A 14,906-nucleotide genomic window follows, 5' to 3' on the forward strand; every position below is an offset into this window, starting at 1 on the left:
TTGACAACATAATCCAAATGCACTAAACTATTTTATCTTCTTGCAGACAACGAGGGATTATTACAAACTGTTTTCTCAGCACCTTGCTGATTTAACATCTATAAAATTCCTGCACCGCACTCTGGTTTTATTGAATTGGGTAAGTGTACTATTTTTTCTTTTATTAGAAAACCTTATATGTGTGACTAAAAGTCACGAACAGTATCTTTTACTCTGTTATAAAATTGGGTTTTTATGTCTCCATATTAATACAGCAGGAAGCACATGTACTTAGTCACAAGACAATGTCTTGAAAACTTTATTCAAATTAAAGACCTGTTTGTAGATAATCAAATTTATTGAATTATTTATTTTTATGAAGCTGAAGGCCACTTTTATATACTTCATCTCTAAAGTTGGGCTGCAAGTTGACAGACTCCTACATTATTTCTTATTGTATAATCAACATATTACGATTCCAGCATCTGCCTTTCAGAAAGAAGTACTTTCAGAACACAAATTTCTACACTGTGTTCACTGTCTGTAAGTTTATTAGGAACCCAACAATGAATCATTTTGAAAAGGAGAAAGGATGGAAAGTATAAATCCATTCTTACTTGAATATATGCACATTAAACGATTATTTGTCTAGGAAAAATTATTAGGTAGAAATATTATTTTGGTCATGAACGTCTTTCTCTTAAGAAGCTCATCTCAATCTTAAACACGTGATTACTTGTAATTGCCCTCCCTGGCGCATCCAAACCACACAGAAATTATACATTGATTGCTAATTCTCAAGGAACATGTCTGCATCAGAGTTTAAAGAGGGGTTTTGAACTTTATTACATCATCCAGTTTAAGGTACAAAAAATTTAAATCTTTTAGTCAATATGTTTACAGAAAAAGAAAAGGCCGAGGAACAGATTCTTGAAAGTCTTTGGAGCATGTAGAATTCATGACCTTGAAAAATAAATCTTGCATCAAAGAAAATCTCAATTCTTTCTGAAGTCTTTTCTAAAATACAAATATTTTATTCCTATGTTTGGCTCAGAAGAACAATTTTTGTGTCCTTGTAGCTGTGCTCCTCTCTAGATGTGAACTGCGACAGGGCTCAATTGCTTTGCTATCATTTCTCCATTTCCACGCTTCATTTGCACCATGTAGCTCAGGCCAGAAGAAAAATCAGCATGTTCCTATGCGTTTAGTACTACGAGGCAGGAAGATGGACCTGAATTTAGTGGAGATTGGAGCTCCAAAATAAATACAACACCATGTGTCAAATTAAAAAGGAAAAAAAAGATATTCTCCTGTACAAATCAGAAGAGATAATAGAGATCAACGAATAGACAGCAACTTTTTTTCTTAGTCATACCTACATGAGTATCTCAAAACGATTGCAAACTTTAAAAATAATTTACCTTTTAATCATTTATTGGATAAGCGATGATTTATTACGTAAATAAATTTTACGCAAGCCAAATTTTACAGGTTTTTATTGAGGGGCTTTCACTTAGGGTGAAATTTCCTAGAATTTGTATATTGCTCAATAAAATATTTTTGCTAACCAACAGCAATGAAATTCTGCCGGATTCTATAATATAGCAAGCTCAAAAAGCATTGCTGTAAATTCAGTTGGTCCTAAGATGTTCTAAGCTCCACGTTGTAGGATTTGGCAATAGCTCACCGCGTTATTCCCCTTTCTGACAGCCCCACGGCGGCGGCTTGCGCCGGGCATCCTCCACTCACGGACAATACAGGGGACGACTGACTCAAGAGGTGGGGTCTTTGCAGGTATAGGAGAGTTGCTATCTATTCACAAACCACCAAGCATTTCTTTTTATTAAAAAAAAAACCTTCGAATGCTCAGAGTCTGGGGTCGCCAAGTCCCTGGGGTAAGTCTAATGAAGATTCGCTTCACCAAGGCAGAAACCCACACAGGTAAAAATGGAGAAATATTTACAACCATTTTCTCCAGCAAGTGGAGTTCTTGCTTTCTGTATAGACGTGGGGGTTTTCGTTCTTTCCTTTTCTTTTGTTTGTTTTTGCGGTTACTCTTTCCTGCAGTACCTTTCCTAGTAAGGTTTCTAGGCTATGAGTACAAACTCTCCTGGCCGGTCCCGTACATGTCTGCCAGGCGTTTAAAGCGAGGTCCCCAGTCGCTCAGGTAGTCGTAGTTCTGATCCGAGTTGGAGCTGATGGAATCCAAGGAGCTGAGCGACTCGGCCACCGAGCCGTTGCCCTCGAAGGCGTAGGTCTGCAGGGAGTCGTAGGGGGGGGCGCCGGGGTCCACGTCCGCCTCCTTCAGTCGTTCCCAAATAAACTCCCTAAAAATGACGTTGTCGGGGATGCTCTTAAAGGTCGGCCGGCCGAGGAACTGGATCTCGGGGGTCACGTCCCTGCGGGTCTTGCTGTCGCGGATCACGTTCAGGTTCCTGAGCGCGGCCATGTCGAAGGCCTCCGTGTCCTCCTCGCCGCCGCCCTCGTCGTCGTACCGGACGATGTTTTCTCGGATATCTCGCTCTTCGTCGAAAATGAGGGGCTCTTTTTTCCGCCTTCGCATGGTGACGATGAGGAGGATCAGCACTGCAGGAAGGAGACAGCAAAGGGAGAGACTCAGTGAACTCACCAACGCGCAGCATCTGGGCGAGATTAGCCCTGGGATGTAGAGATTTTCTTCCCTTTAAAGAGAAATGAATTGACCTCCTGCTTACCTGGGCATTCGCCGTAGATGTGCTAAAATTGCTAAGATGGCTTTAAAATAGAACACTTTTATACATCAAGAAACCCTTTTCCACGCTCGTTCAGAATGGATGTGCTCCTGCTTAACGCGACCTCTAAAGCGTTTGATGGAACAAATTGAGGCCCAGTTCAGAATAAATATCATAATTTCAAAGTCATGGAACACGAACGGATTTTTTTGAACACCCTAATTGCTGGAAAGACCGGGTGACATTCATAAATGTTTGTGTCTAATTTAACAATCTCAATTTCAGAACGAAATGGATTAGGGCATTTTGTCTGGCCCTCTAAAGAAATTTCTCCTCCTTGTCTGTGAAACTCGACTGTTAAATAAAATCCAGCATGTCAGGCCATTTACAAAGATTAAAAGCTTCTCTATAACAAATGGAATCCCGCTTTCATGTATAAAATACTGATCTTGGTCTTCATCTATTAAACACCTGGAGACTGAACACAGATTGTGAGATTTCAGCATCAGCCAAAGATAGATTTAAGAAATAATCCTGTAATGTAGAATAAGAATGATAGAATTTTTCTTGTTTTCTTGTTTTTCCAAAGATAGATTTAAGAAATAAACCTGTAATGTCAGGAATTTTTCTTGTTCTATTGAAACTGATAATTAAAACGTAAAGCATGTGGGTCTGTGGGAAGGCAAAGGAGACCAATTACACTTATTCTTTGGGTTATAACAAACAATATGTCCTGTGCATTTTTCCTACACATATGCTGGTAGAGAAACTGCTCTGGCATCCAAGTTACTGAATGCTCCCTGAATATAGAACACATTACATTACATTTTATGGCCCCTTCAATTATGTTTAAAGAGATTTTTTTAAAAGTCCCCAAATTTCAGCATTTAAAAACATATAAATAATGAATTATCATTATTTGTCTATAAATAAAATACCATTTAACAATTTTATTGCATTAAGGTTTGGGGGCTCTACACAGCCCTAAATATACATGATGTGGATTATTGTTTGGGGGTGCATTATTGTCACAATTTTAAAAGGGGAGTTAAAATGTAAAGCGTCTTGTAAAGTCTTTGGCATTAAAAGTACATATCAAAATAAAAATAACAAGAAAGATACAATGGATGTCCGTATAATAAATAGCATAACAAAGAAGGGGTGAGGCCTACTCCATTCTCCACCTCTGTTTACTTTCAAAAAACAAAAAGTACTTCTTAAAGAAAAAGAATAAGATGAATTAATCTTTAATGAGACAGTATATGCTGTCTGAAGTACTTGTCTACCATCTGCTTTACCATCAGGAAAAGGAATGTGAGGGATGAAAACCACTGGACTGGAAATCATTGGAAATATTGTAAAAACAATTGCTTCTGTGGCACCTTCCTGTCTATTCTGCTTTGACCTTGGCCTATTGCTCATCTCATATGCTTTCTTCTTTGTAGATGGCCTACCCTTTAGAAATGGAGATACATTTCTGAGTTTTATGGCCACCTTCCCATATTGACTTGGCGTATATACCTATTCTCTCTTGCTCCTATTTACGGAATTTGGATTCTTTCAACCAGATTTACCAAAACCACAGATACATAATTCAAAACTTGCTACTTAATTATTATTCTTTTCCCATAAGTAGTCTAATACTATCTTTTCCCATTAAGTGGCTTATCCTTTCTTGTCTACTGAGAATTAGACACTCCAAAGCCACATGATTTCAAGGTATATTCCAGAATTCTGTGACAGAAAGAACTTCAGCTTTGGTGTCAAGAAAGCCTCATTGAACCTTTCCACATGATAGCTGTATGATCGTGGGACAAGCCACTAACAAGCCTTAGTTAGGTAGCTAACTCAGCCTACCTATATATGATAATATTTAGCAACTTCAGTTTTTACAGGGTGCACTAAAGACATAAGGAGTTTGGGGAATAATTAAGTTGAATTAGCTGAATTTCAGGCACTTGCAGGTGTGCAATGGAGCAGGTTTTATTATTTTCTGGGCTACCAATAACATTAATTCAAAGTTCCACAAACGTAATGCATGAACATATTGTGTTTTCCTTTAAAGAAAGAAAAACAAAGACCACTACTAGCTAACAAGCAACGTAGAGTGCGTACCGAACATGTGGCTGTGCGTGTGAACTAAGGATGAGACAGGAGTCAGGAAAGGTGTGCGGTGAGAAACGCAGGTCTGTACACTGAGCTGGGCCGAACAAGAGTCCAAATTCTCCCCTCGTCTTTGTCTTCAACGTCTGCTCATCCCACATCCCAGTTAACCAGTCGTTATGTATTGTGATGCACAGAAATTGCCCCAACTGCCCTCCTTAAGCCCACTGCCCCTGCCTATTTAAGGCCCCCATTTGCTTTGAAGCCCTGTTATGGTATTAACTGGACACGAGGACACAGATGAGATTTTCTACCTCCCCTCGCCTCAGTTTTCCATTCTCCAAAATGAAGGTAATAATAGTTTTTTACCCCTTAGGAATGGCCTTATAATAACTTTATGACTATTAAATGCACTTAAATTTATAAGAGGCTTAAATACTGCTACACAGAGTCCGAATTTTCTCTGTGTTTAAGTCATATATTGTAAAGTTTTACAAAAATTTCTTATACAATTCAGGTCCCATTCCTTTGGGTCTTGCTAAAAGTTGAGTTATGGAGCTGGTTTACACAAATAAATGTGATCTTTGCCATGCCCTCACTTGTGATTATGATGACCCCATATTCATTTGATTAATTTATTTGATATCTATTCTATTCTGTCTATTGGATGGAAGAATGAATGCTAGAGATATTGCACCTATTCTTGAGGTGATTAAAATATGTGGGAAAGGTGGAAAATTTTATAGTAGATTGTGATAAATAATATTCGCTAATTAATTAAAAAATATTATATCTGCACGGCGCCTGTGGCTCAAGGAGTATGGTGCTGGCCCCATATACCAGAGGTGGCAGGTTTAAACCTGGCCCCGGCCAAAAAAATAAACCTGCAAAAATCAATCAATCAATCTATCTATAATACTTGTCTGTATGTGCCCTATGCTCAGCTTTTAAACTTGTGTCAGAGTACACAAGTTTAAAAGAGAAGGAGAGAGAGAAAGAGAGCAGTAATGATCACTACTCTCAAGGTGCTTTTATACTTAACAAAGCAAATCATGCTATGTATATTTACAAATTGTGCTCTATCCTACAAAACAAAGACACATTGTGGTGTAAAATAATGGATTTAAAGGGATCTGGCTTAATCATCGTGGTGAGGATGTCCTCCCGAGGAGGTGACACTGGACCTGGGACCGAAAAGATAGTCCTAGCCTGACTGGCAAGAGTCTAAAGGGAGCATGTTTTAGGAAAAGGGTGGCATGTTTGAAAATAATGGGAATAAAGGGTCTGTGGCTCTTCCTGCTGGGTGGGTGAAGGATCAGACAGCCTGATGCCTTAGAGAGGCGGGCAGGGGGCAGAGCACGCTTTGCTTTGTGGACTGCCAGACACATCTGGATTTTATGTAAGTACATTTGATGCTGCTGAAATGGTTCAAGCAAAGAGGTAAAATAATTTATGTTTCAAAAAGCAAAATGATAGGAAAAAATACAGAAGGACCAGCACAGCCTGGTCCAGAATAAAAAATTGTTACCAAAGTGACATCCAAGCAAAGATCTGAAGGGTGAGTTCATATCGGCTTGTCGTTTTGTGTGTATCTGTGGTGTCAGAGAGACACACCGATGCCCAGTAACAAAAAGTCGGAATTGTAACTTGCTCTCATGCACCTGCTCTGCTACCCATTTTTACAAAGGATAGAGATTTGTAATTGATATAATCTAAGTGAATGATTGTGATAAATTAGACACCAATGAAAACTTTTATAGAGAATTTTAAACTTACAACAAAGTATCCTTGACATCTCTGCTATTAATATTTTCTCTGTCCACTCTAGTAATTTATCGTAATTTTTTTCTTGAGCTCTCAGATTGTTCCAGGAGAAGTTAAAGAGGTAGGCTGAAACTCAGGAAAAAAAGTCTTAAAAATGTATCTTGGGCAATGGAAAAAACAGGAGTCCAGGGGAGATACTCCTGTGTGCAAAGTAAAATGACAAAAAATCACATGAAATATTCTTTTCCACAAATGAGTCCATTCAGATTACTCATGTGTCATTCAGCATGCATGACTAGGAGTCAGACCAGCCTTTTAATATGTGCTCCCGATATAACACAGAATAATGCTCGGGTTCCATTCCTAAAGGAGGAGTCTGCGAGGAAGACAGACAAGGACATGACCGAATTAGCAGACTAATCTGCTGGGATAGGTGCTCTCAGATACAAAGGCCTACAGCCTGTGGGGACAGTGCCCAACCTGGACTCGAAGCCATGGAAACAGAATCTCACATACCAGGAAACCACTTGTGGGTCCCTCTCCCCAAGTTGGGAGAGGTATTCCTGGCAGAATTTCCAAGGCAGGCTAGAAAAAGTAAGAGAAAGCAGATGAGTCTGGGAAAAAACCACTCAAGCAATGGGGCTAAAGTCCACCATGGTAGAAATAAGGTTGGAATGGGAGGGAGCAGCCTGCTGATGGCCTGTCTGCAATTTTAGTCTTTAGACAATGAAGAGTCATGAAAATACTATTTTAGGAGAATAAGAAAATATTATCTAGCACATAGTACTCACCTTATAGTTCTGATGGGTTGAATTTGATAGAGAATGGGACAGCTGCTATAATTGATGGGGGAATAGATGGGCCCTGGACAAAATCAGGTCCAATGACAGGGAGATAAATGAATTAATTCAGGAAGAACTCAAGTGTAAAAATGAAAGTACTTAGAGCTGAGGCAGGATGATTGTTTGAAGCCAAGAGTTCCAGAGCGGTCTGAGCAAGAGCAAGATTTCATCTCTGCAAACAACAGAATAACCAGCCAGGCATAGTAGTGCAAGCCTCTACTCCCAGCTACTAGGGAGGCTGAGACGGGAAAATTGCTTGAACCTGGCAGTTGGAGGTTGAATTTAGCTTTGAAGAGACCACTGCCCTCTAACCAGGACATCAGAGAGCCTCTATATCAAAAAAAAAAAAAAAAAAAAAAAGTACTTAGGGATTCAACTATAGGGAACGGGAATGAGAACAAGAAAGGATAACTGGTTCCACTCAGAAAAACCTGTAGGTAGAAATTAAATCAGGACAAGAAGCAGGAATGTTGTAGGGAAATTCTTCAGGATTTGATATGTCTGTTGAGAGTTCTATTTTTAGCTCTTCAGTAGAAAAAGAAACCAAAGACTTGATATCACCCTTAAAGGAGATTATTCTTTCTGTGTTTCAAGGCAAAGCAAAGTTTTACAACACAAATGGATCTTATCCTTTCCCAAAACAAGTATCACAAAATCCTTTACTGTAAATGTGAGACTTGGAAAAGGATAGCACTTTAGTCACTCACACCCAAGAAAGAGAAAAACTTTAAGTATTTAGAACTTTTCTAAATGTCTTATGCACAAAGGCAATTTGTGTATTTTATTTTAGTGGTACCGAAATATAACCTCACATATAACATACACTCATTCACCTTAGAAATGGTGAATACACTCATTCACCTTAGAAAGTTGTGCCTATTTCCTTTAAGCTGTAGTTTTCTTATATAAAAAAGAGGGCATAATCTTATATAAAAAAGAGGGCTTAGGAAATTTGTTATGAGAGTTAAATTAGATAATGCTTATCAGGCACTTAAGCTCATGTCTAGCGCATAGCCTGAGCCTCTGAAATGTAATTATTTTTTATTGCGCTCATGCTTATTTCAAAGAGGAACATATGTGCTACCATAAATTAGCCAACTGTAGCCTGCCCATTATCGTCTCCAGCCCTGCTACGTCAATTATGTGCTATTATTATAGATTATGATAGAAATCTATTTTTTACATGGAGCTGACGTTTTTTTCTCAGCAATTATATATATATACACACACACAGGGGGTCCATAAAGTTCGTGAAAAAAAAAGCACACAAATTTTATGGATATCTTGTGTGTGTGTGAGTGTGTGTATATATAATTTTTTACTTCTGTAATAGTCACTATCACTTAAAAAATTACGAAAGTATTTTTCTGTGGAACAAACTCATGAGCAGCCACAGTAAGAGGAAACCAAGTATAGAACTTGGCCCTAAAGGAGGCACTTGATTGGGGAGAAAAGAGGGAGAAATACACAGCAGCTAAACATCAAGCTGACCATCCCAGATGCACTGGAGGTGCAGAATCCATGCAGTGAACGAGTCTCTACAGACACCTCGTTAGACCTGAGTGTATGGAGCTGACTAATCCCAACTGTGTCAGGAGACCAGAGAGCCAGAAGGAATGCTACAGGACTTCATTACTTGGACCTCGAAGTCCAAGCAGGAAAAATTCAAAACTTAATAGAGTAAATTCAGTGGCCGCTTTAGCACACAGAAGACAGTTCCTTTGTGTAGAGAAAAGAAAAAATCCAGCTATAATATCCTCCGAATAGATGTATTTAATATTGAAGCCATATTTTAAGACAAAGCTGAAATTCTATTTTTTTTAAAAATCCACTGATGTAATATTTAAGGTGTCGGTCATTCATAGAATTTCTTTCTATTGAATAAGTGGTTTTACCCTTGTGGAAAAATAACTGTATGTCAACATGTATGAACTTAACTATGATTAAAAATGCATAGTTAAGTTGGCATTGATGTCAGTAATGGGCCATACTTTTTATTCAACCTTTAGAGTACAAGGCCATCTTGCCAGTACTGATGTAATTTTTCTGCATGACAAACACCTGAAGCACCTGACTGATGATCATGATCTAACCGTGGCATAATGCCTCTAATTCAAGTTGCACTCCGTGTAAATAAAGGAAATCTCATGTACTTCGATGTAGATCATCCATTTCATTTAGAGAATTCAGATACAAATAAAATGGAGAGTGTTGTAAGAACGAGAGTGAGAATGAGGGAGAAATCAGAAAACAGTCCATCCATGAAGTTAGAAGAGTCCAGACAGAGGTGAAGACAGACAGATGCAACTTCACATAAGTTGAATTTAGAACATGAAATATGATGGTCTTAATTTGGGACTACACAGGAGTAACCATATTTACATGCTCAAGGCGTGTTTCCTTTGTGGTTTAATCCAAAAATAGTGATTCAAAGTAAACAAACCTAGAAGCTTAGCCCATCACAGCCACCAGCCTGTTCTATGAACTCCTGCAAATCCTTGAAGTTAACTTATCTCAATTTCCCTCTCTCCAAAGTGTAGAAGTTAGAGTGAGAATTGATTTCTGAAATGCCTTCTAGTTTTAACCCTGGGGCAACCTTTGGTGAATTCCCTTCTGTCATGTCCTAAGTAGCTTTAACTTGTCACATCACTGGAACACGAACTTAGCACGCCTTTCAAAAAGTTGTACAGCCCAGGTGTTTCTACAGTTTCATCCTTAAAGTTAATTCTCAAGTTCTTGTTCTGTATTCCTACCTCTTCACCTTACTTTTTTCTAATAATATTTGTCTAAAAAGGTGTGAGTTACAAATCCTGAGACCTAATATTTGGAGAAAAGATTCACACTACTTCTTGGGGTGTTGTAAAGGAGGAATCATCTGTGCACTAGAAACGCAGTTCCTTCAGGCTGTGTCCCCCACCTGCACCCCATGAATACCTCCCTTGCTGTCTTCAGCTCCTATGGGTGAAATCCAGAGGTGACAACACCCGTGACAGAACCAAAAGAGCATAAGCGTTCCTGATTATGTGTTTCTAAAAACTTAGAAATAAGACAGAGAATCCACACTTTAGAGCTAAAATGCTAGCATTTGAAAATACTGATTCTTGTTGTAGTCACAGAAATGAAAGCAGCAGGCTGGGTGTGGAGCTCATACCTGTAATCCCCACACTCTAGGTAGGAGGCTGAGGCAGGTAGATTCCTTGAGCTTAGGAGTTTGAGACAAACCTAAGCAAGACTCTCATCTCAACTAAAAATAGAAAAACGAACTGGCTTTTGTGGTGGGCATCTGTGGTCCAAGCTACCTGGGGGGTAAGGCACAGGACTGCTTAAGCCCAGAGTTTGAGGTTTCTGTGAGCTATGATGCCACGGCTCAACCCAGGGCTTCAGAGTGAGATTCTGTCTCAACAATAACAACAACAACAAAGAAAGAGCTGAAGGCAAAAGCATCTACTTTCAAACTGTATTTCAGTGCAGTATACTCTGGATTGATGTAATAATTTTGAAGATTTGCAGCAACTTTTCAAAAATGAATAAAATACAAGGTATACAGACTCGATCCTTAGACATGGAAGAAGTATTCCAAAGCTGGTGTCTACTTAGGCCATGTGCTCAAATTTAACAGAAAGAGTAGTCAGACTTACCTAAATGTTGACAAAATGTCTCACACACACACTCACACACACACATGCCCACCCCCACACAGTCATATATAGTTATCCAAGAATGAAACCTAAAAAACCCTCTACTTCACTTAACTTTCAGTAATGGTTACTTAACGATTTTTAACTAATTAGAATTGTCAAGGAACCCCAGTTGCAAGAAGCCCCCAAATCACAGGTGAAAGTAAATATTTACCAAAAATGAAGCAATCTTTGTCTGCTTTTAAAGAGCAGAAGCAAATTCACTATTGAGAATAATTAAGATCCGGGGAACACAGTTTTATCTTATCCCTTTAAAGTACAGTGTCAGCTAAGTCGTGTGCGATAAACAGGTAACGTTTAAAGTCTTCCGCACACCATCCATCTACCTCATCTACCTCCACTCTCATTATTGTTTCTAACTGTGCTTTCAAGCTAAGGAATAAGAGTTGAAGATGAAGGGGAGTTTTTTAAATTCTGATGTGGTTATTATCTTACTATAAAATAAATATGCAGTTTACACCTCTATTATTCTATATTGGAATCTAGTAGACCAATAGAATGTTTCCAAATGGCTCTACCTCTTCCAATCTTTATTCTAGTCCCTTATATTCTAACCAGGGTTGCGTACCATTTCTCATGAAATTCTGAAATTTTCTGCACCTCCATGAAGTTCTATTTTAAAAAACAGTTTAATTATTTGTTTCTAGATTTACTTGCTTAGCTCATGTTATTGAAGATAATAATTTTCACTTTTATGAGACTGTTTAAAATGTATTGCCTATAAGGTCTTAGAATGTTTTTTTTTTACCTATCAACAACACTTAAAATTTATCGAATTCTCGCTATATGGCAGGTAGTCTTCTTTACATATATTACACGGATTAATTTCTTTACTAGAAGGTAGGTACTATACATAAATTTTCTCATTTAATTCTTACAAATATCTTAAGAACCCACCACCTCCGGCATATGGGGCCGGTGCCCTACTCCTTGAGCCACAGGTGTCGCCCATTTTTTTATTATTTTGCCCTCTTGGATTAAGAAGCCATCTATAGAGGGGTAAATATTCCCCTACTTGAAAACTAGTGTTTGTTGATCGCAGAAATAAAAGCTAAGTTTACTTAACCCCATAGATCTACTTTTTAAATGTTATAAAATGCTGACAACCAGTGTGAATGTTAATTTTATAAAAATATGTTACACACAATGTAGTCTGAGGTGAAATATTAAGACCAGGCTGTCCTTGTTAAGGAAACTTATTCTATAAAGGAAAATAGAAATGCTTTAGGAATAAACCCATGACCCAAAGTCCATGTTGGATGCCTCTCAATTTTTAAAAGCATGCTGCATAATCTCTTGAAAAGAATTTGAATTCCAATATGAATGATAAATCGAATTATCCAAATAATAATGTAATCATAAAAGTACAATTAAATATGTTAGTACTTAGCAAATTATAACATTTGCATTGCTGAAATTGCAATCTTTTAACATGTGCAGATGGATTTAAGAAAGCCACCTTTAATCTTTTTTTCAAAAAGGTAGAATATAAAGCTGCAATTTGTTAAATAAGCACATCATCAAAACAATATAACAATGTTACTTCTAGTCTAGGGCACTTCCTCGGTGGAGTATTGGAAAGCACACATCTAGGGTAAGGTAGATTTAAAAAGTGTACTGCAAAACATCAGTTTTAAGCATAAAGTATTTATCTGTAGTAGTGTTTGAAAATAAATTTAATATATATTTTCTGATCTCTACTTTAATATACGAGTGGAAAGTGTGACTGGCAACTGTGTCACTGAGTAGCAAAACAGCGTCCAGCGGAATATTTGCACGTTTTCCGTTTTCCCAACAGGCGCTAAAGGTGTAACGGCACAGTTACTATTTTGTTTTAAGTCATAAACACATAGATCGGGTGTACATTAATGCCTTTATGGGGTACAATGTGCTGATTTAAAATACGATTTGGAACGCTTACATCAAGCTAGTTAATACAGCCTCACCTATCGTGCATGTTGCAAAGGTACATGTCAAATCTATTGAGCGCAGAGTATAAGCGTCTTAACACAATAATTAAGTAAACGAGGGGAAGGCTACATTAACAGTTACCGTTCTGAAGTCTCTCCCCGGCCAGCCCTGGGAAGGACACCTACCCAGCAAGGTCAGGACGCAGGCGAGGATGGCGATGAGCGCGCCGGTGCTGAGGCCGGCGGGCAGCACGTAGGCCTCGGCGTTGCAGGTCTGCGCGATGCCGTCGGCGTCGCAGTCACAGACGCGGATGGTCAGGGTGTTGGTGCTGCTGAGCGAAGGGGACCCGCTGTCCACGATGAACACCGGCAGGTAGTACACTGACTGCTCCTGTCTCCTGAAGCCGTTTCTCCGGGTCAGGATTGAGGCTGTGTTGTCTAGGACAGAGGAAGCAACGTCAGGTCTGATGGACTCTGTCTCTCCAAACTTGATTTCAATCACTCAGTTCATTTTGATTTTCTTAATTAGGGAAAGCTCTGGAGTTGCGGGTTTTTTTTTTTTTTTTTATTCAACAATTCCCTGAGTGCCTTTGGACAGAGAGACATATTCCCAGTGTAATACATTTTTAAGATATTGATGTTATTCTACACAGTAATGACCAGGGAAGCAGTTATAACGTAAAAGCAAATGTGAAAATGATTACGCATCACTCTTTGCATTAAGTACAACTTCAGAAAAACTACAGATAGTACCCCTAATAATTAAAAATAAAGAAACAGATATAAAATATTCAAACCATAACTTATAGAAAGGATGGTAAAAATAACAGGTTAAATATTTTTGCAGCACCATCATATAGCACAAATAAAATTAATCTTCAGGGCTCGGCGCCTGTGGCTCAAGCGGCTAAGGCGCCAGCCACATACACCTAAGGTGGCGGGTTCGAATCTCCAGCCCGGGCCCGCCAAACAACAATGACGGCTGCAACCAAAAAATAGCCGGGCGTTGTGGCGGGCGCCTGTGGTCCCAGCTACTTGGGAGGCGGAGGCAGGAGACTCGCTTGAGCCCAGGAGTTGGAGGTTGCTGTGAGCTGTAATGCCATGGCACTCTACCCAGGGGGATAGCTTGAGGCTCTGTCTCAAAAAAAAAAAAAAAAAAAAAATTAATCTTCAGTAATTTCTTTGACAAGTTCCAGGCTTAATATAGAAGCAAGGAAAATAAGTTACTTTAGCTTTATTTAAATTGAGCACACAGAGGACATTCATAAGAGGAATTATTATACAGTTAAAAAAATTCTATATTAGCATTTATAGCTACTGCACACATATATATAAACATTCGGTCATTGATAAAATTGCAGGTCATTTTTATTTAATTTTTATTCAATATTTGATTTCATCTAAACACTTGTAGTAATTTAAAAATTTCAAAAAGTTATCAGACTGTATTATATAACTGTGGTTTTTATATCAGAAATAGTTTTTTATCTGTTAGCAATTTCTTCAACTATCTTAAATAACCAATTAGAGAATTAATGGGATTCTTAAAAAGTACAGATATTAATGAAAATGTAACAGAAAAGGAGGAAAGTCGCAACCATAGTTCCATCCAGTGTACTTATCTGTACATATCCCAGCCTGTCAAAAAGATATTTATGCAATGTGGGTATGAAGGAATTAACAATCCCGTCATGAAAGAGCAAGCCGAAATGTACCCTGTCTCAAACAGTGCACAACAGCACGCTCACCTCAGACGGCAGAAAATGTCTCACAGGCAATTATAGATTAGAAACTGATACAACTGTTTGATTTTTCAGATCCCAACTGGTAGGTTTTACGTAAACAAATGTTTTCTTTTAAACCACAGGAATTTGGGAAGGTACTCACCGTAAAGCCACC

At 38.5% G+C, this 14,906-nt stretch overlaps 1 protein-coding gene across 1 annotated transcript in view; it reads right to left on the reverse strand.

Annotated features, from left to right (window-relative positions):
• Positions 1-993: 993 nt before the first annotated feature.
• Positions 994-14,906, reverse strand: part of CDH7 (cadherin 7) — a 119,162-nt gene continuing 105,249 nt past the window's right edge. The window contains exons 11-12 of the mRNA XM_003788408.3: positions 13,194-13,445; positions 994-2,565 (exon numbers count right to left, since the gene is read on the reverse strand). Coding sequence (XP_003788456.1) covers positions 2,072-2,565; positions 13,194-13,445 — 746 coding nt within the window. The 3' untranslated portion in view covers positions 994-2,071. The remainder of the gene's footprint in view (positions 2,566-13,193; positions 13,446-14,906) is intronic.

Source organism: Otolemur garnettii, unplaced genomic scaffold (assembly GCF_000181295.1).
Source record: "Otolemur garnettii isolate 467f Iridium unplaced genomic scaffold, OtoGar3 scaffold00027, whole genome shotgun sequence".
Lineage (NCBI taxonomy): Eukaryota > Metazoa > Chordata > Mammalia > Primates > Galagidae > Otolemur > Otolemur garnettii.